The 27,205-nt window shown below is 38.5% G+C and overlaps 1 protein-coding gene across 2 annotated transcripts in view; it reads left to right on the plus strand.

Annotated features, from left to right (window-relative positions):
- The window catches only part of dock1 (dedicator of cytokinesis 1), a 194,476-nt gene that overhangs the window by 124,612 nt on the left and 42,659 nt on the right, over window positions 1–27,205 (plus strand). For both annotated transcript variants that reach the window (XM_037981021.1, XM_017437189.3), the window contains exons 28-31: window positions 6,920–7,021; window positions 8,361–8,455; window positions 21,488–21,566; window positions 22,356–22,456. In XM_037981021.1, coding sequence (XP_037836949.1) covers window positions 6,920–7,021; window positions 8,361–8,455; window positions 21,488–21,566; window positions 22,356–22,456 — 377 coding nt within the window. The remainder of the gene's footprint in view (window positions 1–6,919; window positions 7,022–8,360; window positions 8,456–21,487; window positions 21,567–22,355; window positions 22,457–27,205) is intronic.

Here is a 27,205-nt window from a genome sequence, read left to right on the forward strand (position 1 = left end):
CCCCCCCCCCCCCCCCCCCTTTTTTTTTTACATTTTACATCCCAACTTTGTCGGGATTGGTGTTGTACTTTGTGTGTAACTTATAGCATTACCTTGTGGAGTTTTTTCTTAAGCTACCAATTATCTTACTGCAAATATTTGCATCTTAAGTTGTCGGAAGTTCATTAATGGTCTGTTGTCATGTTGTGAGCTGCGTCACCCACAACGGGATACATGAGAAAGTTGACTGTTGTGTCTGTAGGAGCTGATGGAGAAGGGGGCTGTCAGTTTATAGTGGCTTGGTATCGCAGCAGTCGTAACAAAGAAGGGGAGGTGTGTGTGTGTGTGTGTCTTTCAGCTGACAGGGTGATATGATGTGTCTGCTGTACAGCAGCACTGCCCCAGCAAGTCTCCGGCTCAGAAGAGAAGCAGAAAATGTGTCGAGCTCAAACGTCAGCTGGAGCGTCCACATCTGCCGCATCCTTAAGATCTGTTTCCTGAGAGCACGTACAAAAACAGACTGTGAAGAGGTTTCAGACAGATATTTGATATAAAGTTGTAAAGCGCATATTTATCAAACAAGCATGTCATTCATTTTACATTTGTATAGAAAACTGGACAGAAAGATGCCAGGGTAACTAGTTTCTTTTGAGCAGACGGTGGATTGACGGTTCTGTTTGTTCTTCTGGAAACGTCTGAAATTGTTTGAACTTCACGTCTTAATTCAATCTCAAATAAGAGATCAAGGACTCAACCTTTTTCCATTGATCAACACCAGGGTCTCTGAGTACACCTTCACTCTTGATCTCCTCCAGCTGTTTGCTAGCTGTGACATCAGCACTAAATGTAGCATGTGGCTAATTAGCATATCAATGCAGACAGACATTACAGTTCTTTTCACACCACCAAAGCTATATTTATATGTTCTATATTTATGTTGTTGAGGTGTCAAACATGTACGTGAAATGGAATTTAGTTTTTCTTTAATTTATAGGCAGTGTGTAGAATACAACTCTGTTCTGTTGGAACATTCAAGTATCTGACTCGGAGTCCATATTGGCAGACACTCAATTTACTGGGATCAGTATAAGAGACAAAAAAAAAATCTTCATCAGTACGTGCCCAGTTTAGGGTCTCGCACTTTCTTGTGCGCGGTGACCTCCAAGTGTCGACTTCGACTGCATTCATCTAGAATATTGTAAGATGGTTTTGACCCTGAGTATCAAGACAATTCAGCACATTATTGACCTGCACAGTCCCCATCATGCTCCAGTACATCCAGCCAATCTGCCACGCTGGTCAGTAACATCTTTTTCCCCTCCAGTGGATGATGCATGCTTGGCACCGGACACGCAGAGCTTTCCCGGGAAACAAAAGTGTCCTTCACTCAATGGCACATGTAGTCCTCTGTATAAATTAAAGTGTCTGCTCAAGCGAGTGTAATGCAATGGTGTAATAAAGTGTGGAAGGGCCTCCTAAAGCTTCTCTCTGTGGCGTGATGTCCAAAGTCCTCAACGGGACATGATAGATAACAGTAACTCCGACTGAAAACTGAAAACTGAATGGTTTCACTTGGACTCAGACAGGTTCCCCTCTCATTTCCTCTGGATAATAATCCTGGTTGCTGGCCTCGTGTTGGATTCAGGTTGGCCTGCTGAATCATGCAGAAGTGGCCGAGTGCAGTGTGGTGTATGTGTCAGCTCTGCCTCTTTTTTACAAGCCAGTGTAAAAACAGCTAAAGTGCTGTTGTTTCTCTCGTATTTCTGTTCTTTGCTCCTGCTGTTTGTATGCATGTGTGTGTTTAATAGTTTAATTATCTCCTTTAAGCTGAAGAAAGACATTATTTTTTAAAATACTGGTTACAAAAAATAGAATAGCTGTATGTTTTCTTCAGGTATATAAAGTTTTTATTAATTATACTATTCTTTAGTATTAACTCATAGTTTTACAGCTCTTAAATCATTTAAAGTAAAGTGCTGCTTTTAGAATTCAATTGTAAATAAATAAGAAAATAACAGGTATAATAGTAGAAGTGTCTCGTTACAGTCCAAAACTCCTGGATACTTGAACTCCTTTGCTTGAGGCAAAGATTCACACTGAACACAGAGGAAACATTCAACTTTTACATGCTTTTGTTGCAACAAAGAGTCCTTGAATTCTTGTTTAGAGGATTTTCCCACATTCCTTCTGCCGTATTAGAAACGATTTTCCCTTTTTAGACAACAGTGGTTTCACAGTTAGTGATTTCCTATTATGAATTTGTATTTATATCACCATTTGTATTTCTTTTGATGGACTTCTAGTACAATTTATTACCTTGATATGATTATCATCAGGAAAATGTTTTTTTTTTATCAGCAACAAGTGTTAAAATAATACCTACAAACTTGCTGGTTGTCTCTTTTAATTTAGCTGTGCACAGCATTATCACTATTTGCACAGAAAGAGTCTTCATCCACAGTTTAAATGTCGTAGCATGTCCGTTGTTTAATTTTCATTGCAATAAGCCATAACGTTTGTATTGCATCAGGCTCAGTGTTAATAGAGAGAATAAGGAAGTCATTTTGGCTCTATTTGATCATCAAACCCTCCTTTTCTTTTTTTTTCCTTTGCTTCCATGTCATTTTTCTTCTCTCCAAATATGTGGTGAGGCTCAAGACATGGCTCACTACAGAGTGACGTGCCATTTCCCTACTGGCTTAATTAAAACAATGGTACTGGCTTAAAACAATGCTCTGCCAATGGAGAGACTCTTCACAGCAAGAGCAAGTGTCATTTTTTTCCCTTCTCTGCTGTCAGGTACTGAAGTGAAATGAATTATGTGAGGGTAGCGAACTTGAAAGCGGCTTATGATGCATCTGGCACTGCCCCCCTAATCACAGATTTTTCATTGCAACAAAAATTCGCTTTGGTTTGCCCTCAAGCACAAGATAGAAATTGAGTCTAGGTTTGGGAAATCCACAGCTCCTCAACTCGGTGACTGATGTCAGGAGCCAAGTTTTCTTTGCTATTTAGCTTCAAGAATTGTTTCAGCAGACGAACCCCTCAGACTGACGACAACCCTGTTAGTGGTCATCAAATAATGTTTTATGTCTTACTCTTTTGGTAGTTTTTCCACAGTGGTAGTTCTGTAATCAGTCTAAATGTTTGGGACTTTTGTGCCAAATGCAATACAGACACCTAAAGATCACTTGTGCTTAAATGCAATAAAGGTTGTCCTTTCAGGAGTCCTTACCCTCTCCATTTATATTTCTTGAGTCCTGAGCTCTATTTTCTTTTTTTGTTTTATAGCTGTGTTTGTTCTATAGGCAGCAGAAGCAGTATTTTGTTGTTCTTCCTCAACAACTAACCCTTTTTGCTCACATGCCCTCTTCACTAAATGAAAGGCAGAATTCATAGACGCCCTTGTAAGTAGTGAAAATATATATGTTTTAAATTGGTTTCCAAATTTTTCTTTCCCCAAGATGGCTTCATATGACATGCCTTTAAGTCTTCACTCCCACCTGTTTAAAAGAAAAGAAAGGGTTGCCATGGTGACCCGACAGGTATGACAGAAGTGGGAAGATGAGGCGTGAGAGTTCTGGCCTTAGAGTTCTTCCGGTTTACTCCGCACTCGCCATGTCCCTTTAGCAGACCTGTTGGACGACCCCAGAGGCTGTAAGGTTGCTGAACTGAACGACCATCGACTGAACTGGAGACCCGAGAGGAGCACAACCCAACGCTTACTGTTGTGCCCCACATAGCATGTGTTCCTTGCCCTTAACAGATGGTGTAGCACGGGTTTCTGGTTCACAGTTAGATCATCTTTCTGTATACTACAGTCTTCGGCTGATCCCACTTCCTGTCACCTACCCCTTCTCCTTGCTCCTAATTTGAAGTCACAAACATTAGTTGTAAAAAAATATTCCAATGTAGCATTAGATGCCACTTCAAGAAGCCCATTTGTTCTCAGTTATCATCAATCCCTTTTCATGTAAACAGACACCACATCAATATGCCCATATATGGTCATTTAAAACCAATTATCAAGCTTTCAACAGACTTACAAATAATATTTTTTGTTCTTGTTATGGAAGAACTACAGTAATATTATTTGTAATGCAATTGAAATAGATAAAATATTTTTTAGGTCCTTAGATTTGTGAGATTTTTGCAACTGCAGCTTCGTTTCCAAGTGTGAAAAGTTAAAAAGGGAGGGGTGGGACAAGATTCAGCCTTAAACAGCAACAAACTAAGAGTACGTTTGCAAGATTTTTAGCTGTATTTACTTTGTCGTCAGGAATTGCTAGCTGACCCGAGTGCCTCTAGCCTCAATCGCACGTGGAAGCCTCAAATTTATTCATGAGCATCATGCTACAGGAATAAATTGAATAATAACATCTGCAAATGTATCTATTCTCTGTTGGCAGCCTTGATTGAAAGTTGAGAGTAAGCTTAAGGGGCTTACACTACTGTATTTTGCCTTGGAGCCTTTTGGCAAGTCCCACGCTAAGGCTTACAGCGAGTAAAGTTTGCCAACGGCTTTTAATCTTGGGGATTCGTTCACAGCTGAAGAAATACAGAGAATGAGCAAATGTGGGATACCCTCCAGCTGATCTAGCTCCTCTCTGTTCTGGGCAGCTGCTGCAGAAGTCACCAACGACTTGTAAAGATCTTCGCCTGCTTTGAAGACCTTGTTCCCTTTATTAATAAAGTGACTCCCAAGCCTTTGAATAATGCTGCTCTTTGCCGTAAAATCCAACCATCCTCAGTGATACAGTGCAGGAGGTTATCTGTATCCTTGAGATTAAGTAACTTTAACTTTTGTTCTTTTGTTAGGAGAACAGGAACAGGAAGTGTGAGAAAGCTGTTGTTTGTTTATATACTTTATAAACATATATAGTTGCCCCTTTTATCTGTTTTGTTTTTTATGCCAAAGAATGATGCTAACTGAGGCTTACAAGAAAAAAAATTTATATTAATATTAATACAAGAGGACTTGAACAAACTTCTCTGAAGCAGTCATCAGAATTATGTTGCATTTAAAAAAGTGGAAGAAATAGTTGATTATTATAGAGACTGTTGGTGACTTTTGCATTAATATGCTACTGTTAAATTGTGTAATGATCATATTAAGCTTCAAATTAGGCTTAAAATCCAGCTTGAGTTTTAGATACTGTCTCCTTAGATGATGTTTTGTAACCTTTTCCATCCAGCAACAGCATGAACCATTTCAGCATTAAAATATGAGATCCAGAAATCTTGCGAGCATCAAATTTTCCTGTTTTTGTAAAAAGCCTAATTGTCACCTTGTTATCAGAAAATATTTCATTTGCACTGAAAGGTGAAGGGGAAACAATTCCGTTTTTACTCAGTGTGTGTTTGTGCCTGTCTGTTTCCAAAGTATCTCATGAACCAGCGGGCAAATTTTAATGAAACTTTCAGAAAGTAATGATTGGACGTATATCTGCCAACGATGGAATTTTGCAGTCAACTTGATACAAGATGGCTGCCACAGCCAACTGACTTCTAAAAAAAAATACAAAAATGGTTCTAACTCAGTCAATTTTACAGATATTGAACTAAAATTTGGTGTGGTTGTAGCTGAGGCTGATCTTCAACTTATATTCTTAGACCAAACTCATCTTGTGAGCTCTGTCCCTAAAACTTTGGCATTAGATATCGGTGCCAACTGTGTCTGTTAGCAAAATATCTCATAAAACTCTTGATGGATTTTAATAAATCTCTTTAAAAAGTAATAATTGAATAGAAATTTAAATGAACTTTTGGATTCAACCCAAATTAAAGATGGTGGTCAGAGGAACCTGATCTTAGCAAACACAAAAATGGTTATAATTCTCTCAGTTTTACAGATATTGAGCAAAGATTTGGTGTGGTAGTAGGTGAGAGTCACCTCCAGGACATGGTCTGAGTGCTACACATTACACAACATCTTGGCTTAAATCTTTGCCATTGACTATTGAAATCAACTTTGTCTATATTAGCAAAATATTTCATCAAGCACGAGAGGGGTTGACCAAAACAGCAAGAACCCCATCCCAACATTCTGGCAGGAAAGGCAGAATGCTACACCTTTTATTTATTTAATGGGTTCTCTTTACTTGAATGATTTCTAATGAATCAAACAATGGTTTAGTTTATATTTAGTCAGAAATAAATAAAGATTAAGTTTTACAAACTTTAAAAGCTGCTTAGGAATAAATTAGAAAAGTATGATTGTTTTCTTTAAAAAAACATTTTCTTAATTTTGTAGCTTATTATTTAGATGTATTTTTAATTACTCCCACGTCTTTTGTTAGTTATTAGCAAATAACATCTTTTCGCCAACTATCTCTCCGCTCTTCTTTTGTTCTTGTAATTGTCTCTTGGTAGCTGATTATCTTGATCCTCTGCATAAATCTCCTGAGTAATTACTCACGACTGAATTTCTTGCAGTGTCTCATCCTCTTGTTACGCTAATGGTCAGGACAAGCTCCTCCAATATATTTGCCTCCACTCTCAGTTGTTATTACCCTTTTTCTATCCTGAAAGCATCAGTCTTTGTCCATTTGTGTCAAAGAAATGACAACAGACAGGCAGCACCAACCTCTTTTCACCCAGCCAGCTGCACGTTGGCTTCCTCTTATCTCGCCTTGGCAGCAAATTTACACTCTGCTCCCGTAACCAGAGCCAGGACGGTGCACTGCAAGGTAAAAACAGCACTTCGGGGAACTCGCTGGGTTTTTAATCAGTGAAGACAAAGAGTTGGGGAGTCGAGGGGTAGCAGGTTAATGAGATCATCCACCCAGTAAGGGTCGCCCACCTTGTCAAACCGGGAAGGCCAAGCCCGCTTCAGTCCTCGTATCCAATCAGCTCAAAATCACAGGCACAGCCATTTCTGTCCTCAGCCTTTGATTTTAAACTAGATTGTTTATTGAATGCACTTCTTTCCCTTCTGCAGGGCAGCTTCGTGGCCTGCATGACTGCTACACTGAGACAGATGGATGACTATCATTACGCTCATCTGATCAGCACCTTTGGCAAGATAAGGAGTGATGTGGTGGTGAGTACATCATGGAAACTGAGGGAAAATCAGTCGACATTCTCCTATAAAAACCTCAAATCCTCACTTGTTGCTCAAAGTCATGTTTCCTCTGTCTATCCTGAACATCAAAATTTACATTAGGTCCTTTTTGTTTCTTATAATAACGTCTTAAATTGAATTTCTTTGAGTCCTTGCCTTTGGGCTCCTGCACAAACGCTACGCTCACGAGGATAGTTGCATCTGAGAAAAAGGATCACTTGTTGCAGCCGACACGTAGTGGAGGAGAGATAAATCTCAGCGGTTTTGGATATCAGCTCTGAATAATCCTGCCCTCAAAGCAATATTCCTCTAGTATCAGCTGCCAGATTAGCATTCTATTACTCCACTCCAACAAATAAGAAATTCTCACTGGCGGTGAATCAGGAGCTTTAAAGGAAGGACGAGAATCTGATTTGCATTTCAGGTAGAGATTAATAATTTGCAAGAAAACCTTGAATTTTGACTTTTTTGGTCTCGTATTGGATGTGGACATTCTCTTTATTTTATCATTTCCGGGAAGATGTTGAAAGAAGGAAGCATAAATAAAGATATTTGAGGTTTTTGACCTTCAGAATCGTGTACGGGGCGGATTTAAGGCTGAGAGAGAAAGTTGTGAGCCATAAACGCATTTCAGAACTTGATGCAACCCAAAGGACTTTATTGTTTTGCAGGATTTTTTTTTTTTTTTGCTTGTGTTAACCCATTGCAATGCACAGGGATTTATCTATCCAGGAGTGAACGACACCAACCAGAAATAGCTTTACATGCATATTGATGCCCTAGGTATTTATCTGGTTTTGTGTTTAAGGAAAAAATGTAAAATGTGAGAATGTCAAAGGAAAAAGGCTAAATCTGATGAGTTAATTTTACAAAACAAAGAAAAAAGCTGCTCGGTAAATTGTTTGAATGACTTGGGAGGAAAAAAAGAACACAACAAAATGTATTGAACTTTAAAAAAAAAAAGTTCACTTTGACTTGTTGCCCTGAAAAATAAAACCTCTGAGACGTAGCATCCTATTAATTATTCTAAGGATGTCCTCTAACTACCAGATAAATAACGCTCCTGTCACATAATTGTATTCTCATTATGTTGTCACATCTGAGCTTTAAAAGCATTTTGGATTTTTAGTTTTGAGTTCAACTTTGAAAAGAGGAAAATGCTCCCATTCATGTCCTTGACCTTAAAACTAATAAAAAAACAGCCGTTTCTGCCTGAAAGCCACAACGTCCCACCTTTTTTTTATTTCAGGTTGCTCTTATCTTTTTGCTAGAATTACAGAACTGTTTTCATTTTCGCAAACATTTCTCTCTCACGCAGGATTTCCTAATGGAAACATTTATCATGTTTAAAGATCTCATTGGGAAAAACGTCTACCCCTCGGACTGGATCATAATGAACATGATGCAAAATAAGTAAGTACAATTAGCTGGACTCACACACACACACGCATAAAAGGCCATGTTCCTTGAAACTCCCTGCTCTGTTGTTGCTAAGGAACGGCAGTCTGGAGTTGGTAAGAATTTTTCTTTCAAATGTTTTTCTCTCCATGCAAATATCGGCACAAGGCCTCAGCAGTGTAGCAATCAGATGAGCAGTCAGCGCAGCCGCAAACAATCGCATGAATTATAGATGCTCTGGTGTACGCTGTCTAATCTCCAAATTTAGTCTCAGCGTCCTCTTCACTTTCTTTCTTGTTGTGCTACTCCGGCGTTGTGTTTTATTAATGTGGATCTTGCCTGATTTAATTTTTGTTGAAAATGTAAAAAAGTGGGGGTGGGAAAAACAAAACAAAAAAAAGTTGGGATTTTTGCTTTGCATTTTGGGAGTTTGGTGAAGAGCTTTGAGTCGTGTGCTTGTCAAAAGATGTTAGAATGAGAAAAGTATCTTAGAGGATTTCCTCCTTTTGTATCTTTGTGTAAGAGACGTGTGCAGTAACTGGATGTGTTTTAGTGCACCGGAAAGCCATGGCATTACAACAAACTAGTGTTCATTACTGTGAATATTAGGTTGTTTGCATTTCCTTTAACATTGTTTAACTTTCAAAAAACCAATAGCAACTTTTTTTTTTTTTGTTAAACTCACTTATGCTTCAGATACCATTGCTGGTTTCTATCACAAAATCCGTTCATAACCTTCACAGGGATCGTTTCAAGGTGCCAAAAGGACAGCATCTGCTTTCATGGGCTTAAGATTACATCTGTACTTTTTTTTCAAATAACACGGGCCTTTTGGCTTTATCAAGCTGGGACCAGCAGGTTGCACTTTGACTGTATGGAAGAAGGGCTCAAAGTCGAGTTCATATCATAAAATCCAGTTTAGGGAGTTGGGCTACTGTCAAGGATCCTGCTTCAGTTCTTCTTAGGTGAGGCCTTTTGGGGCATGTCTGACTGGAAGGAGACCTGTTGGGCAGATCTATGATCTGCAGAGGAAGTTGGAATTTATCTGAAGCTGGAGGCAAGAAAGTCATCTATAGATACATGAGCACTTATTCCTTTTGAAATCTTGGTGTCTCCATTATGCATTTTGGTCATCTACATTTTGATGAGAAATTCCGACTTTACCTTATTAGTATCAGATGACATCAGAATTACAAATAATCTATTCTCGAGCTGCTGGTTTTAAGTTGAAAATGCACCGCAGGATGCAAACTCTTGCACAGCTCTTTTTTGTTTGAAACTTCAGAAAGGTCTAAACGCATTCCTCGAGGCAACGTGTCGCCTTTTCTCTGTAGCCACACAAGATTTCAGAAAACTTTCTTCACATACACATTCGCAGCGGATGAAACCCATCAGGAGGCTTGAACATTTCAGATGACTGAAGTTACACATGATGCATTGATGCCATCTATGACTGAGCCACTGGTGTTTTGCATCAACAGTCTAAAAGAAAAGGAAGTTAAAGGTCTCTGAGTTTGACCTAAAGCTGGTCTGTAGGTTTTAAGCAGTTTGATGAAACACAAATCAGACAAAAAAGTGAACAGCAAAATCACATGGTTTGGAAGCTGCTGGTGTTCTGATGCAGAAATTGGCCATTTACAGCAGGTGCACTGCCTATTGCAGCAGTCTCTATTTGACTGTGATTATTTTTCAGCCCCTGCCTGGTCCCTCCAAAATCATTTCAACATCATCACCAGCTAGGACATTTGACTAGAGATTGCATTGCTACTCAATTTACATTCTATTGCTTTCATTAGTCCATTCGATTGCTGCAAGCCAGATTCCTTGAGCGCCTCTTCCTAAAAACATTATCTGCCACCTGAGCCACAAAGGAGCAGACATCGGTGTAGTTCGCTCTCATTTCCCTGCAGGTAAACAAATGGCACCTGTTCCGTTTTGGACTGAGCTGCTGTACCAGCAAATAAGGCAGTCCTGACCTTTATGAGCCACATGTTCAACCTTTCAACAATGCATGGCTCCACATGCGTTTTCTGGCCTAATAGGTTCATTTAGCCACCCCATAGTCACCGTGATTCTGTACTTTCTGGAGCAGCCAAAGTGATGTGATGAGTATCACTGAGGTCCCAGCAGTTCCTTTTCTGCTGCTGCCTTGTATCACAGTGTATGAAATGTTATCTTTGTCTCAAACTAGAGGCCAATGTGTCATCTCCAATGACTGTGAAGAATCTTTGTTGACTGGAACTTGTGTACAGCTGCACTTGTTTGTGACAGCGACGTGATTAATTCTGCATTCTGGCTCACTTGCCAAAGTTCAGTTCTTGTTTATTTCAATGAAAAAACAAGTCTGTCAAAGTCTGAGTCATCTCATCTTTACATATCCTAATCTGTTTGGAAAAAAAACAAGTCTTTGCTTCGTGACTATCTGAACTCGGTAAGGGGGTTGAAGCCAACACACCCCTGATGTGCCTTTGTGCCACAAAGCGAGGTGGTAACAGAGTCGAAAAGGTAGGCTGGATTTGCAGCTCAGTGATGAAGTATGGTCTGTGCAGCCACCTGATCGCAGGCTTAAACAACAACAAACAGATTTATTACAGAGGGAAGCTCGATTACGACTTACAGCAACTTTTCATGTAGTTAAGAAAATAACTTTTAACCACAAAGACAGTTGCTAAACTGAATTAATTTGTCGTGTTTTGAAAACGATACAAGGTCGAGATGTCCGTCACCCATTCAATGCGTTGTGCTCCACGGTTCTGCTCCACGCCACGCTTCATTTCGGAAAGCTCGCGTCTTTAAGGTTGCTTTTATTTTTTCACAAATCACCAAATGCTGCCTCTGGCCGTTCACAAATCACCTGCTCCATTGGTGATTTGTGATTGGCCAGAGGCAGGCTGACTGGTCTTTGCAGCCATTTTGCAGGATTGTTTTGTGAGAGTGCCTAAAAACTAATTTCTCAAAGAAAAGTTAGTTCGCATTAAGTTTTAAAAATGTCACAACACCCTCTGCAGTCTTAATAATTTGACATTGACACATTAAAGTAGGACTTCTCCTTTTCCTGAACCAAGTTTACACATTTTGGGTGCTGTTAAGATTTATTTAAATTCTTTCTTAACAGACAAACTTTTGTTATACATCTGTTTTATGGGAGGGTTCCTACTCTGTCTTTAAAAGTATAGAGCTTGTTTTAGTGCTTTTTAGCTTTAGATAAGTATTTAGAAAAAGAAAATGGTTTGTGGAAAAACATGTTTCCAGACCTTTTTTTTTCCCAAATCTTTTTTCTCAAAAATAAAAATGTCTAAAAATGACATGCTCTCAGATGTGGGGTGCTTTCCACATTGCTTTAAGATGGAAACTCCAAATTACTCCCAATGACAGCAGCAACTTGTATGGCAGTGATGTATAAATGAGAACCACATTGTAAAACCTTTTATAAACTCTAAATTTCAGCTAACGCTTTATAAGTGCAGATCATTAACGCTAGTGTGTGCTGTAATCAACCTGTCAGTCAGAAGTTGGTGCAACTCTAAAGCGTACGCTGAATTTTAGCAATCAGTTGGTACTTTTGATCATAGTTTTATCACTTTTATTTGATTTTTCAGTTAATAAACAACTTCTCCCTGTGGTGGAAAAACATAAAACAAAACAAACCAAAAAAAAGAATATGAAAACACTTTAAGGCACATGTTTGAACACTCATCAGTCCTAACCACAGAGTCTTGTTTCTGGACATTTCACACATGCTACATTTAGCCCAGAGATTCCAAATCCTGCCATCAGCAGATGGCTCTTTCATGTCCACACATTGTGATAGCGCCGCTAATGAGATGGGCATCACCTCCTACTCCTTCTCTACCCATCAGCTCCGACTTCCTCCAGGTTGCAGACTGATTTATGGGTTCTAATTGCCCCCGTGGCAGCAGCATCAGCACAGTTAGCCACCAACTGCCATTTCCCCCCCCTACGCCAACTGGCCGTGACTTAACGGCGACAACTAATTGGCGAACGGGATTGACTCACACATGTTCTCTGAAATGACAGGAAACGAGTCCGCTTGCTTGGGTCAGCAGAGAGGTTGATTACATGCACTCTGACATATATCTGAGGCGTAACTTTCAGCTCTGTCTGCAGGGTTTTTCTTGTATGTTTCTGTTCCACCACCTGTTTGGCAAAGCTTTCCAGCAGCAGCAACCACAACGCTTAATTAACAGATTGTGTAAAAATTATGTTTGATGAAGTGTAATTAGAGATATTTAACAATAGTGTTGTCTCACTCTGACAACATTACACCTTACTCCCTCATTAAGGACAAAGACATTTATTAACTGTGGTTCAAAACTATATAAATATATGGTTTCATAACTTCTCTAAGCAAAACACAATTTCAGTTTTAATTGCCCCTTTTTTCATTGTAAGAAAACTGTTCATTGTCTGTCACTAAACCACTGAAGATGTTTTCTGTTATTTTAAATTATATGTTTAGAAATGCTGTCCCATAAAAAATAATCCCATATGTCTTGAGTCTACTTAGATTTCCTAACATTTGTCTCATTTGATATGTGAGAATTTTGCAGCATCATCCTTCACCACTCGCCTTCAGTCCCTCACTTTTCCGCTGCACATAGCAGCGAGCCGGGTCACAGTTACTCATTAGTTTTCTTCAGGGGCAGCCGCAGCTCATCACAATCTTTTTTTATTTTTTTATTATTATACTACACTCTTATTTATCAAGCCAGAAGAGGAAGAGAACAGCAAAACAGCAGTAGTCTCACACATTGAGCTAAGATGTGTTAATATTACCACTGACTTGTTTCTCGAGCTATTATGGTCCTTGTATAAACTCGGTGAGTTAAATGTACAGTAATTGCTACTCGCATACTTGTGAAACTGGAGCTACATGCAGTTATTTCCATTTTTGATCTCAATAATTTGCAGTACTATGATTTATACCTCACTCAATTCAGACTTCTTCTTACTATAGGCGTCACCACTCAGAAAATATTAGCACTGTTCTGCAGGAATGGCACTAGAAAACCTGTACTGACAGTTTCTTTTTTCTTTTTTTGTCGTACATAAGTGTCACTAAACTTTTTAAACTGATAGAGCTTTTGTGACTTCTGCAGTAATTGTACCATGTGGGTTTTGTTCAGTTGCACAGATTGTGTGTTTTTTTTTNGGTGGGGGGTGGCAGAGATCAGCTTTTAACAGAGGAGGAGATCGCATAATGATCCCCAGTCATTTTCACTCTAACTCACACCTTCGTGCGTGTGACCAAAGCATCTCCCCCGTGAGCCAGGCAAACATAACGACCTTCAGGAGGGAGGGGAGGGAGATTAATCTGCAGGTGAAATTAGCTGTATAAACAGAGCATCTCATCCAAGCTCAGAACTCCACATTCTCTTGAAAAAGCTCTGCAGATGGGAAGCAAAGCATCTTAACTACAGAGTAGACGTCCAGTTGCTTTGTTTTTGCACTTTTAGGATTTGCCATGTCCTAGATGACTGAGAATCTACACCAGCAGACAATCTGAAGTGGTTAAATAGACACTGGGCTTCTTCTCTTGTCCTGGACTTTTTCTTTTGTGAAGGAATATTTGCAACATTTAATAGCTCAAACAAACATCACACCTTTTAATATCACATCTTGCTGCACTCAAGTCTCCATACTCAGCTTTTAAATAGTGCACTATGAATAACAGTGACATCCAGTGAGATTTAACTCATCCCGATAAAGCTCATTGTCAACAAGGTCCATCACACTGGAAACATAAATGGAATAATTTATTTTAGTGAATTAGAAAGGACCGGATGTGAAATGAACAAATATTAAAAATTGGCAAACATTCAAAGCTTGTCATATTTAAAAATATGATGATTATCAACTTTTTACACGAAAATATGGGACACTTAACTTAGTTTTTCATACAATAGGTTGAAAATATAGAATGACTTAATTAAATTTAGCAATTCCACTTAATCTGTATTCTGCAATTCAGTCAATTACCTCAGACCTCCGTAACTTATTTCCTGGCAGACAAACAAAACAACATTATGTTTTTTCTTGTGTAGAAAACACTTGAAGCAGATAAGATCATTGGAAAGCTGGTGTGTATGTTGCAGCATATTTATGTCTCTGTAACCTGTATGCAACTGACATTCTTGCAGTGCTTTGGATAAATCCTCCTTTCACCCAGTTACTCTTTCAGATCAGCAGTGTGTCAAATAAAATGGCTCCATTTTAAAACTGCATATCTGATGTGCTTTTAATTTGGAATTCAGATAAGCATTGATGCACACAGCAATCAGCAGTGATTAAAAGGGCACCCATGGCATTAATATTAGTCTTCTAATATGCTAAAGGACTACATAACAGTTTCATGCAGACTGATTGTTTAAACTTAGTTGTATCTTCATCAAACGCCTGTCGGAAAACAGTTTTTCCCATCATAGCTTGTCTTTGCCTGTGTGCAGAAAGTCAAAAGTTTTTCTTCCCTCTTTTAATTTTCCGCATGTAATTCGAGTTTATATTATGAAAAAAAGACCAAATGTTAAAGGTTTAACCTGCTGGAATTTATTTTAATTGCTTCATAATTCTTTTTTATAATTTTGACTCACTATTAGTCACTGTTTCATTAAATGTTCAGGGTCAACTTTGCCACCGCTGTTTGACTCCGGTGCAGAAAGTTAGGTTTTCTGCTTGTTGCTTCCTGACATCTGGAGTTCTGGCTAAATCAGCCCGCCTTACCTCATTAATAATTCATTCACCTTTTCACAAATATTACCGGAGATTAAAAGTATTGCTCTTTGGCATTTTGATACTTTAGATCTTTGTATTTTTTGGGCAAGTGGAAAGTAACGTCCTCCATCTCTGACATTGACTTCACACTATCTGATGCTAAGTCAAAGAGGCTACAGGTTTTTATTAAAAAATTTTGCCCAACAGACGGGGCTCTCACTGACCTGCAGTGTCATTCAGCTTTTATCAGTTTCCTTTATGCCCTGGCTTTTCATCTAGTTCCACCATCAGGTCTGAATATTTATGTGTCCAATACTTTAATTTATGATCCACAACAAATGACAGTCCCAGCAGATGCACTTTGTACTTAGTGCTCATTAGCAAATATTGCCTGCTGATTTACTAAACCAGCTGCCAGATTGGTTGACATTACAGAGTAATATGAAGCACGGTATGCTGGTGTAGATTCTCAGTCATCCAGGCTATGGTAAATTCAAAAATGGTTAAAAAACAAAAACAACTGGACTGCTATTCTGTAGTTAAAGACGTTTCAATACAGGCTACAATAGAGGCAACAATAGAGGCTCGTTAGGGCCTATTGGTGAGTCAGACAAACAAGGACCCTAATGAGCCTCTATTGTTAGGAGAGTGAGAACAATTTGCAAGCTATCCAGCTTACATCACATCTCAGCTTTAAAAAGCTCAACTCCGCACTCTTTATTTCTGAATTGAGAAAGCTCCTCGGATGAGAAGCGAAACGTCTTCAACTACAGAATAGAAGTCCAGTTGTTTTTGTTTTTTGATTTTATGAAGCACGGTATTTTCTTTTGAGAAAAAACTGCATTGTATAACAAAGATGTGGTAGTCTTCTTTGAAGCAAGCAATAAAAAAAAAGGTCTTTAAAATTCTTAAAGAAGATTACATCGTCAATTTTGCTGTCCCATTATGTTGGTTTTTATTTCTAAAGAAAATATCTTTAGTTTTCAAACTCAAAAATGACTGAATGTTGTGTTTTTAGTGTTGCAGCATGATCTCTGCACATGTCACGTGCACCCGCTGAGAATCGTCTGGTGCTTTGAATCATTAAAGCTTTCTCTAACATCTGTGGGGAGCGTTAAAAGCCATAACTGCTGACCGGTTGCGGTTGTGTTAGAGTTCTCATCATACCGCAGGAAATGAGTTAAAATATGTCCTCAGATAAGTTGATCTTAATATTAGATCAAGTGTCTGAAATGACGTTAATCTAATTTAATTAATTGATGTGATAATGAAGGTTTTTGACCTTGCATTATCTCTCAGCACAAGCTGATACGCCAGCTATTCAGCAACAGTATGCAAATGGATCCCGATGATTATCGGTGATGCTCTCTGAACTCAATTAGCAAGTATGATTGGCTGATAACTTTTCATTAGCATAGGTGCAGATTATCTGACAGCTCGTGTTTGTGTACCGTGGCAGCATTAAGTCGCCTTATTTAAATTTTTTTTAAAACGCAGCGAAGGGTGGGGGGTAAAAAAAAAAGCAAGTTTTCTGTTTGTGCAGGAATATAAACTCAAAGCTCGCCCATCACTCAGCAGTAATGGGCGGATTCTTCTGTCACCGACGTCTTGATTGAGCATATTTATCATCATGCTCAACAGATGCTGTATCAAAATGACTTTAGTGTGTAGGAGGTGCTGTGTTGCTTGTTCGCTGCCTAATTAGGAAAGTTAGTCAGGGTTTTTGTCCCTCTAAGCAGAAAATAATGAAGTCTCATGTCTTCTTGAGATGATTAGAGATACCTTCATTTCCCTCCGAAACTTGAAGAAAAAAACCACATTCCCTCATTTTGTCCCTCATTTTTCAGGATGACCCCGAAATATCCTGACGTTTTAAAACACGTCCATCTTAAAGTTCCTGTCATCAACTTTTGGAATTTTAACGAAGTTTGTCGTTTTCTGTTCTCCCTTGTCTACGCATCTTATTTTCCCTCTGTGCTGTAACGTCCAGCCGTCACAGATTTTGCGAGGCAGCCAAACATCTATTCTCCTGGTAGTTGAATTTGTGGAAAAAAATGCAAGCTTGAAGGAGTACAAGACACAGCATAATATGCACTTAATGTTCATCATGCTGACAGTGTATAATCACCCTTATATTGCTCTGTCTGTACAAAGAGCATTCCCACAAATCATTATGTTAATTATCGACCGTACGGTACCCTATATTTTATGAATAATTCCTCTTAGATAAGCTCAAATACATTCAGAGTAGAGGTATCACATTTATTTTAAAGTTTCACACTTTTAAACCTACATTAAACTGTATATATTGTAATGTTTAAAGAAAAAAATCACTTAAATTTTTTAAATTCTTTGTTTATTATGGCCCCTTTTAAGGGTCTTTGGGTGAGAGTTCACTGTGTGGGAGTATATATTCTATTTTCATCCACCTCATTAGGTTTTTCACTTTAATTAATGGCAGGATGTGCTCACAGAGGATCTGTCCTGTCTGGTCAAGCCCATTATATGTCTGCACTCAAGACAGACGACTAGCTTCAAATAGGCTTTTAGTTCACATAGTCCATAATACATTCACATATTGCAGCATTAGAAACAGAAACTCGGGTCTGTTGTTTGCAGAGGGCAGGAAATTTCATCTGCCTGCGTCATCAAGCAGTTGTAATGGAACCATGAAGACTTGCTTCCACCTAAAAGAAAGATCAGGGGAAAGAAAACGGTTGATTACTGTTGCATTTTGCCTGTTGAGTCATATTTAGCTAGAAGCTGTGAGGTGCATTGATCTTGCTCTTATCCTCACTGTGTGACCCAGAAGTTGAAGCTGTGAGCAGCATTTCTAATGCCCGGAGAAATTACAACTACTGGGGATTAAAAATAATCACTAAAAGTTGGATGGTGTATAATTAAAGTATTTTCATTACCATCTCTGAGTACTACTAATTAGTATTATAATGCAAAAGTAAGGATTTGGAAATAATTAATGGCTCGGCAGTTGAAGGAACTGGGTTTATAATAGCTTAGGAAAAAATGTATAATGGATTAAAAAGACTGAAGAGAAGAAGCTTAAGTAAAGCGAATAAAAGAGCATAAAATGTTTTCTAGATATAAATGTTTACTTCATTTTGTTCCGCTGTATTTAGTTCTTCTAATCAGGTTTAAAGCAGTTTTAAAATGAGAGTTGACCAAACTGCTGATGCTGATTGTTTCCTGAATCATTTTTTATATTTGTGAATGACCAGAGCTCTTTAAGTCTCCGTACAAAAATTATTCAAATAAATCCAAAAGCTACAAAGAAATAACTGAACACGTTTAACCCCTTGTTTCAGCAGTTTCTAATTTCTTACAGAAGTTTTTCATTCAGTTTTGAAGATGCCTCGGCATGTTGCTAATGTAAAGCAAACAGATTTGAAAACTTTAGTGCCGATTATGGAAAAAAATGCTATACTAGTCAAATAAAATGCTTATTTCTGTTCAGAAGGAGTCATTAGGAATGAATTTGTCTTTACGACAGAAAACGTTTATATGTAAATCACAATCTGTCTAGAATAATATTTTTATGAACAGAGAAAACAAAGTAGAGTACTTCAATAATGTATCCATCAGTCAAATACTTGAAATAATGAATGAAGCCATTTATTATCTTCAACTAAGCTGATGCAAAAATAATCAAAGGTGGCTTCAATCGACAACTCCTTCAAATAAACATTAACTTTGTTCATGAGATGTTGAGCCAATGAAGTTTTTATGGTTTGGAGGCTAGATTAACTGCTCTCATCTGTGTGCGAGTGTCTTTTTATAAATATTTTTCTAAATAAATAGATTTAAGTCTTCTAAGAATTATAAGTTCAGCTCTCAGCTCCTTCCTCTTCTCTGAATGCGCTCACATCTGGATCCAGAAAGCCAAAACAACAGGCTGCAAACATGTGGGTGATCTCACAGAGAGCTTTTCTCTTCAATGAATAAAGTAATCTGGAATATCAGTTTGTTTATAAGAGATGACACGAAAGCTAGAATTAAAGAAACAACCTAGTTGTAAGCATGGGGGAAGTTTTATCATGATGTGGGGCTGCTGTGCTGCCTCGAATCTTAGACGCGCTGGATATTTTAGAGCACATGGGATCAAAAGGTTATCATAGCATCTGAAAGTGTAACGTGTTGCCTTGTGTTACCTCAAACACACATTTGTATCCGTTTGTATCATGTAAAAGTTTGTTTTAAGAGTTAAAAAGAAGACTTAAGCTTGAATGCTTAGCAGTGAAAAGAGCTACTAGATGGCAACAAAGAAGATTTAGGCTATTGCTGTTATCAGATGTTCTAAAAAAATACATTAGGTGTGTCAGTAAATCTGCTTGGTCTAGATATAGTCTTTATATGTTTTATTTTATATATTTGTTGTTGTCATTTTTCAACAGGTGTGAACATTTTATTGGAATCTTCTGAACTGACAGAACAGAGGGGGTGTTCCCCCCCCCCTGCATTCTCAGGCATGACTTTCAAACAACAAACAATCATTTTAAGCAGTTTAATCTGCCTTCCCTCCCTTAAAACAAGCCTAAACCACATTGCTGTACATTTGCGCAGCATATACTTAGAATTACATTAGATTTGGGTGAATATGTTAGACCTAATTTACAAGCTGCAAAGTTTATCCTTTTTGTTTTAAAGAAATCGGTTAGTCTGATTAAGCAATAGATCAAATTTTCTTTTGTTCAGCCGCTGAATAAGGATAATGAATGTCAAATGGAGCACGTATCTATAAAAACAATATCGGTCAGCTTTTAGCTCCACGCATTAAGCGGCAATTTGTTTTTGGCTCATAGATGCAGTGGAAGGAAATGCATTTTAGCATTAGTCTAGCATTAAGCATATCAGCTATATTGGCATGTTCACTGCTGCAGAAAATTGAGTGAGGTCTGCTGAGGGGGAGCCTGAGCCGGTGCAGGCAGGACGGTGGTAATAGGCTGTCTGAGTGCTTAGTAGATGGTGCCGGCTTCTCTGAGGCCACAGAGCCAGAGAAATAGAGTTCTAATGGAATATCCAAAGGTGTTCAATGACAGTTAACCTTTCCAGCTAATGATTAAGGTCACACTGAATGTGCATCGCACATTGCCCTCAGATAGAATTTAGTCAGCAATGGAGATATATGTGGACCATGAATATTGTATGGGTTGGAAATACTCGGGTCCCACAGCACTTCTGTGGCAACAGTGATGTATTCCTGGTCAAGGTCAATGGATGTGGGGCAGAGGGAACCCCCTTGCCCTAAATCCACAGCATTAACATTTTGATCTCCAGTTAAACAAAGAAGACGTGAAACTGCCAGTTCCCATCATAAAGAGGCCCAGTTTTAATAAAGGCTTAAACTGGTTGAGGATGAAGACCTTGGCCTCTACTGGAGCTGCCCGTGTGACAGATGTCTGCTCACCTGCCAGCGTTGGTTACACAAGTAATACATCCTAATGCCACTTTATTGCTTGCTCATGAAACCCTGATACAATCTACTCTAGTGGTGTATTTATTGCCCTACTTTCACCTTCCATTCTCATCACATTCTGATACATGTTTATGTACAAATTTAGGCAATCAGTTGTTGCGTTTGTTTAGTGATTTGTAGTCGTGTGGAAGATACTTACATCAATTTAATCGATGACTAAAAAAAAGCAACATGATTTTGGGTAATGGCTTCCTAAATGAAATAAGTATAGTTGTTGAAAATGCTGTGCCAGATGTTTCCTCCTACGACTGAAGTAGATTTTCAGTGTTTCATTTTTAGAAGCTAATACTCACATTAATGTTGGACAGGTTCTTTCAGGAAATTAAGTTAAATTAAGGGTGGGCCTGGAACTCTGTGAGTGGCAATCATAATTTGCCTCTAAAAGCTTCATGCCACTTATATTATTAACATTTAATTTTGCAGCGTCAGAGTGGATTAACCTGCCAATTGGTGTTCTCATCAAGATCTGGTCAGAAAATCTAAATTCATGTATGTTTCGATCTGCTTTACCTTGTAAATCTGCCAAAGAGAAGGATTAAACTGCCTAAACCACTTTGTGTACACGGGCAAACATGTGAAAGTGAAATGTGCTTGCACTTATCTCGTGCGGCTTCGAGACACTTCAGTTTTGCTATTAACGGGTTCATAAAACAAACCGCACTTTCAAATGGGCTGGAGTGGCGTCGGAAATAAAAAAACAAATCTAAATCTAGAATCTGAAGCTGAACGATGAATGAGAAAGACCCAAAGAAACTCCGGAAAATAGAAAACATGACAGACTAAGCTTTGAAGGTCTAACTCTTCACACTTTTTTTTGTTTCCAGGGTTTTCCTTCGAGCCATTAGTCAGTACGCAGCCGTGTTGAACAAGAAGTTTCTGGATCAAACCAACTTTGAGCTACAGGTAAGCACTGCTCATATTAAAAGCAGGTTTTAAACATCTTAAACTGCTCTGCCTCGGCTCCACGGAGCGCAGAAATAATCTACTTTTAGTCGATGTTGCATTAACATTTGAAATTTGACAAACTGCGGAAAGAGAACATCAGTTAGTCTGTAATGGCGAGCAGTTTTATGCTCAATGCTGAATATTTTAACCTTTTCATCTTTGAATAGAGCAACTTCTTGATTTGTAAATGTCGAAACATGAAAGAATGTTGTCAACAACTAAACTACTCCAAGCTTTTAAAGCCTCTAGGAATTTATTATGTAAATGTGGCTGTGTTTTAGTGTGACTAACAGCACTTAAAGCTGTTTTATAGTTTTGTTTTTTGGTTGTTTTTTTTTTTTAAATCTCCTGTTTTTTCTTTTCAAAAACAGTTCAAAAGTGTGCTCAAAATTCAAATTATCATAAAGAGTCTTACTTTCGATGTATACATGGACTCTCTACACAGCAGTGGGGAAAACAGGACCGTATATTTGCTTTAGCTGCTGTCATTGTCTGATGGAGAGTCTGCTGGAGATGACATTGGCCTAAATCAACAACCACTTCATCCAGTTGGACAGCTTCCCAGCAAAGAACTGTAACCATCTCATCTAAAGCTTTTGATTTAATGAAACCATAAAGCTTTCCTGCCCACACTGTCTAGCGCTGAATAAGATTGTTGTAAAACGAGCTTTGAGCTGCGAGTTAAATAATCTCCTATTCCCTCCCCTCTGCACTCACTGTCTGTCTCCCTGACTTTATCTGGATCAGCTGTGGAACAACTACTTTCACTTGGCCGTGGCCTTCCTCACCCAGGAGTCCCTGCAGCTGGAGAACTTCTCAAGCGACAAAAGGACCAAGATCTTTCACAAGTGAGTATGAGCGCAGGACATTCTCGTTTTACACCACTACAACCAAAGTTCCCCCCCTGAGAATAAGTGCATAAAGTTTCACAGGGACACCAAATAACTTCTAGGGAGGCTTTTTAATTTTTTTTTTTTTTTAATAAACCAGGAAGCCTCATTCCAGGGTTTACTGTGAGCATCTTCTGCACTAAAATATTAAAAATTGTTCTGAGCAATTTCTTTAATTCAAAGCTGAGGACAGTTCTGTGGAAATTATTGCATGTTATAAACAATTAATGCAATTAATATTGTTGTATAGATCTCTTTGAACAAACTCAATGTGGAGAAGTGAAGTTCAATTCTAACTGTAGTAATGAATTAATGGTTAGTCAGGCCAAAATATATCGCTGTCATCTCAAAACAACTCAAACTTTTAAACATTTTTACAGCAGTTTAAGTGAATGCTGTTTCATAAACATCGAAGGTGAAGCAGGACTGGCCGTCCCAGTTGGCTGGTTCTAGTTCAACTTTTATGCCTCGCCCTCACCATGTTAACAAATGGAACATTGCCCTCGTAGAAAATAGAAAAAGACACCCGATCTTGCTCCTGTTTGTTCAAATCTTCATATTTCTAACAGGTTTAGCTGTTTCATGCTTTAAAGACAGGTCATATAACACCATGATTGTCTATAGGGGAGTCGCAGGTCTTAAAGCACAGACTCTGGTTCCAAAAATATAACATGGCAGCTTCCATAAAATGGTTCCAGCGAGAGAAGGTGGGAACGCTTGGTCTGCCAGTTAAATCTGCTATGTTTTGGCCCTAATGGAACTATCTGTTAGCTCGTCAATCCGGTCAAAATTAAACTTTATTTCTCCAAACTGAGGTCATTCAAAGAGCTATCTACAACAGGTAAGATGTTGCTTTTAACATTATCACAGAACCCCACATAAAAAGATCTGAACTATCACCTTAAAGGATATTTAATGTTTTTTTTTTCTTTATCAGGTGACGCTAGAAAAATAACAGTCCTCCTTGTAATTTTTAAATCCATAAATGTTAAACCTTTATCACAGACTTCCCGCTCAACCACTCTCTGTTTCTAGAGAAAAATACATCTGTCTACATTAGTATTTCTCAGAGAGTCTGATAATGCATTCAAACAGATAAATGCTTTCTGGGAAGACAGTGAGCATATTGGCTCTCATCTTCATTTGGAGGAGCTTTTGTCAGCAAGACGTACATCACAGAGGCTCGTGCTTGACAGTGATGCTCCTTGTTGGTCAATGCTGTATTATTGACCCTGATAAACTCCCGCCAGAAAATAAAAACAAGCCCTTCAGAGCAGACGGCAGCCAAATACACAAACACCTCATCTTTATCAATTGGACAGCTTTCCCCAACAGAGGCATCCGTTTGATTCACCAAACACAAGACCTGCCGTTTCTGGCGTTAATACAGAAAAACGGTGATCTCTGCTTCTCTTTTTCAGCATTGTTTATTTGACCTTACCAAACATGCCATCAAAATACAAACTGTTCACAGCAATAGCAAGGAAGATATCATACAATGTCAAATTGGGGGTTTTATATCTTCACCAGCCCGCTATCCTTCTCGATTTCTGTGTTTCTGGCTCCTCGTGTGCCCCTCGTATTTGCTCTTTTTTTTGCTTTCCTCTCTGCATCCAATTTTTCAGATCACGAACTGTCAGCTTTGCCGGATATGCTAAATAAAGTGCCTAGCTGAGAAACACACAGCAGAGGAGTAAAATCAAAATTTGTTAAACGCACGTCTCTACAGGCTTCGTATGTGTGCTGGAAATACTTAAGAAATGCTTGGAGCTTAATTTGATGTTTTCAAGGTTTAAACAGTTCTCGAATCTTGGATAAAATACTCGAACGAGCCTTAAACTAATTGCATTTCTTTCTAAATTAACCACAGTCTTATTTAGTAAGGGCTCTTTAGATGAAAATAGTTTAGCTGTTCTTAAAAAATGACACTGCAGGCTTCACTCTTTCTAAAGCTGACATATGTTTTATTTTATTTTGGTGTACATTTAACTTAAAAAAGCCTCCAGAATGACTTCTGGTTTTCTCTAAAATCCCCCAGAATCCCCCAAGCTTCAGTTATATTTTAGCACAAAATATTCTCTTCAAAAGTAAAGTGAAGGGGTTTTTTTTTATCTTGTCATATCCCCTACATGAAACACCACAGGAACCAAAAATAATTGCACGTGTGGCTATCAGACTCTTCTGCTGTTCATGAGTCAAGAATTTGTAATGTCTGACTGTTTGTTTAAGGCTTACTTTTCAGTCTGTTTTTGTCTCTCGTACCCTTGGCAGTCATGTGAAGGAGTGAGAGACAAAAATATGTGGTTACCATGGAGACCATAATAAGCCACTGGCAACAGCTTTAACATTTCTTTTTGCTCTTGGTTGTTTTTACACTTCTTATACAACGCAAACATGAAAATGTTAGCATTTTTCTTTCTTTCTGTTGCAAAATTGAAGTTTTGGGCAGTAGTTGCATTGGCACCTTTCAATATTTGTTTTGGTTGTTGTTTGTTGCAAAAGAAACCAACTGAATACACGTGACAGTGATTTTAGCATCTTGGCGATATGTTCACTTTTTAAGATTGTTATTTACTTCTACTCCGTGGTGCTGGAAAAGCTTGATAAAATGCTTGTGACTCTAGGTAAGATGTAAAAAAAGTTGTTTTTAGTGCTGTACATTTCTTTTCTGTCCTGCCTCGTATGTGTTTTTTGTCACATTGAATTTAATCAGCAGCTTTGTTCTTTTTCCACAGTAAAGAAAATCATTTAATTAGATAATTTAATAAAATGATGGCACCAAACCACATCCTGTGAAAGTCCAGCTAAGGTTAGATTTTCAAAACTGCTGTTTCAGTGCAGCTAATCATATATAGGAACAAAATAATAACACAGGAAGTGAGATCATATCGCAGGAACTTATTCATGTATTGACGTCCCAGTTGGTTAGTGGACTTTTTATATTTTTTGCGATGGTCAAAAAAAGTTTCATTAGTCCAATTGGGATGGTGAAGGCATCTCTTTTCTTTCTATCTCTCTGTACTCACAGCCTGACTTACAATCAACAGATAAAGCTTATTGTACCACTCAGCTATATTGTATTAGACAATAATCCTTTTTGTTCACTACAAGGACATTTTTTAATTAGTTGTTGTCGTCCTCTCAGCCACTGATTGTAATGTTGCACTTGCCAAGTTAATTACTGAGATCTCGAAGCGCTCCAACATTGCTAAAAGATTTAAAAATGCAAGCAGTCAAACAGTCAGTGAAGGTTTGGAACATATTCCAAAGTCATAAAGACATTTACAATTAAAAATATAAACAAAATATTGTTTACTCTATTTTGAAAGAGCAATCAATTTTGCTGAACTTGTAAAGATTTACAAAGACAATATCTGTGTTTTTTTTTTTAACCAAAAATGCATTGTTTATACAAACCTTTGGCTTATTTATGGGCATTATCCCAAATCTTGTGTTTGACCTCACCAACAAATGATCCAATTCTCCATATTTATGCTGTATGTTTCCCATATGAAAGAGCTGATTTCAGACATAAGGGCTTTTATTACACAAACACAGATCCAGCTGGATAAATGAGCATGCAGCCATGTCACTGTTATGATACGCTCATATGAGTGATGAGCAGAGCGAGCCTGATATCGTCAGGTTTTGTGCATATCTCACACTTCGGCGCTTTAAGCTTTGATCTCACTCGAGCTGTCTTTACAAGCCACTGCTTGTCACTCATGCATTTTTTTTCCCTTCTTCCTCTCTCGCTGTGTCTGTCACTCTGTATTTTGTTCTCCATCTTCTCTCTTTCCCTCACCCCATGCCTTCACAATCACTCTCCCTTTTTTCCTCTCACCGGTGATCTTTCCTCTCTGACCCAGTTGCGTTACTCGACACACTCTGCTACGATGCACCTCTCCGCTGACCCTCTGCAGACATGTTATTATTAGTTAATCTCCGTAGGAGCTTTCTGCGTGCAGCTGACAGGTATGCGTTGTAGGTCCTGACAGCCAACAGTCATCGCTGTCTTTCTCACTGTCTGCAGGAGTGTGACAGAAAAGCACCCTGCATCTGTCTCAGCTCAGATGAGAATATGGTGCCTCGTGTGCTGTCATCTGCATGCCCATATGTGGAAAAAATACCCTACTTCCTGCTGGTTACACAAAATCATGCTGTGTGAATCTGTGCACTCATATGATGATGAGACTCCAAAACTCTCAAGGATGCCATCTATAATGCATCACCTTCTTTCCTCATACAACTATAAAGTCATTAAAAGCCAAGCATTCATTAATACTGTATTTTATTTTTCTGCCAATACTTCCCCCAAGATCAATTCTTGGACTCTGCAACTCTGCTCCCTTTGACAGATGAATATCGTAAAGTTTTTTGACATAGACAGGCTACAAAGAGGTGACGCAGCTTCTTTTTTGAAGAAGTCTTTCGATACTCTTATCTGTTCCGTCTTAAGACGTTAGTGTGACTTTCTATACTATTGGCAAACCAGTCAGTTTGACTTTAGAATTCCGATTTGGCCACTGGATGCTCTCGAGTAACACAAAGTGTGAGAAAAGGCACTGCATTGATATTAGTTATGGGTCAGCAGAGATGCCATGGACAAACTTTACTCTTTTTGTTATTTCTTTAGAGTATTGCAGCAAGGTGTCATGCCATCAGTGTGCATGGAGGATGAGATCGAAGGGTCAGTGTGCTTCTTGA

Source organism: Kryptolebias marmoratus, linkage group LG17 (assembly GCF_001649575.2).
Source record: "Kryptolebias marmoratus isolate JLee-2015 linkage group LG17, ASM164957v2, whole genome shotgun sequence".
Lineage (NCBI taxonomy): Eukaryota > Metazoa > Chordata > Actinopteri > Cyprinodontiformes > Rivulidae > Kryptolebias > Kryptolebias marmoratus.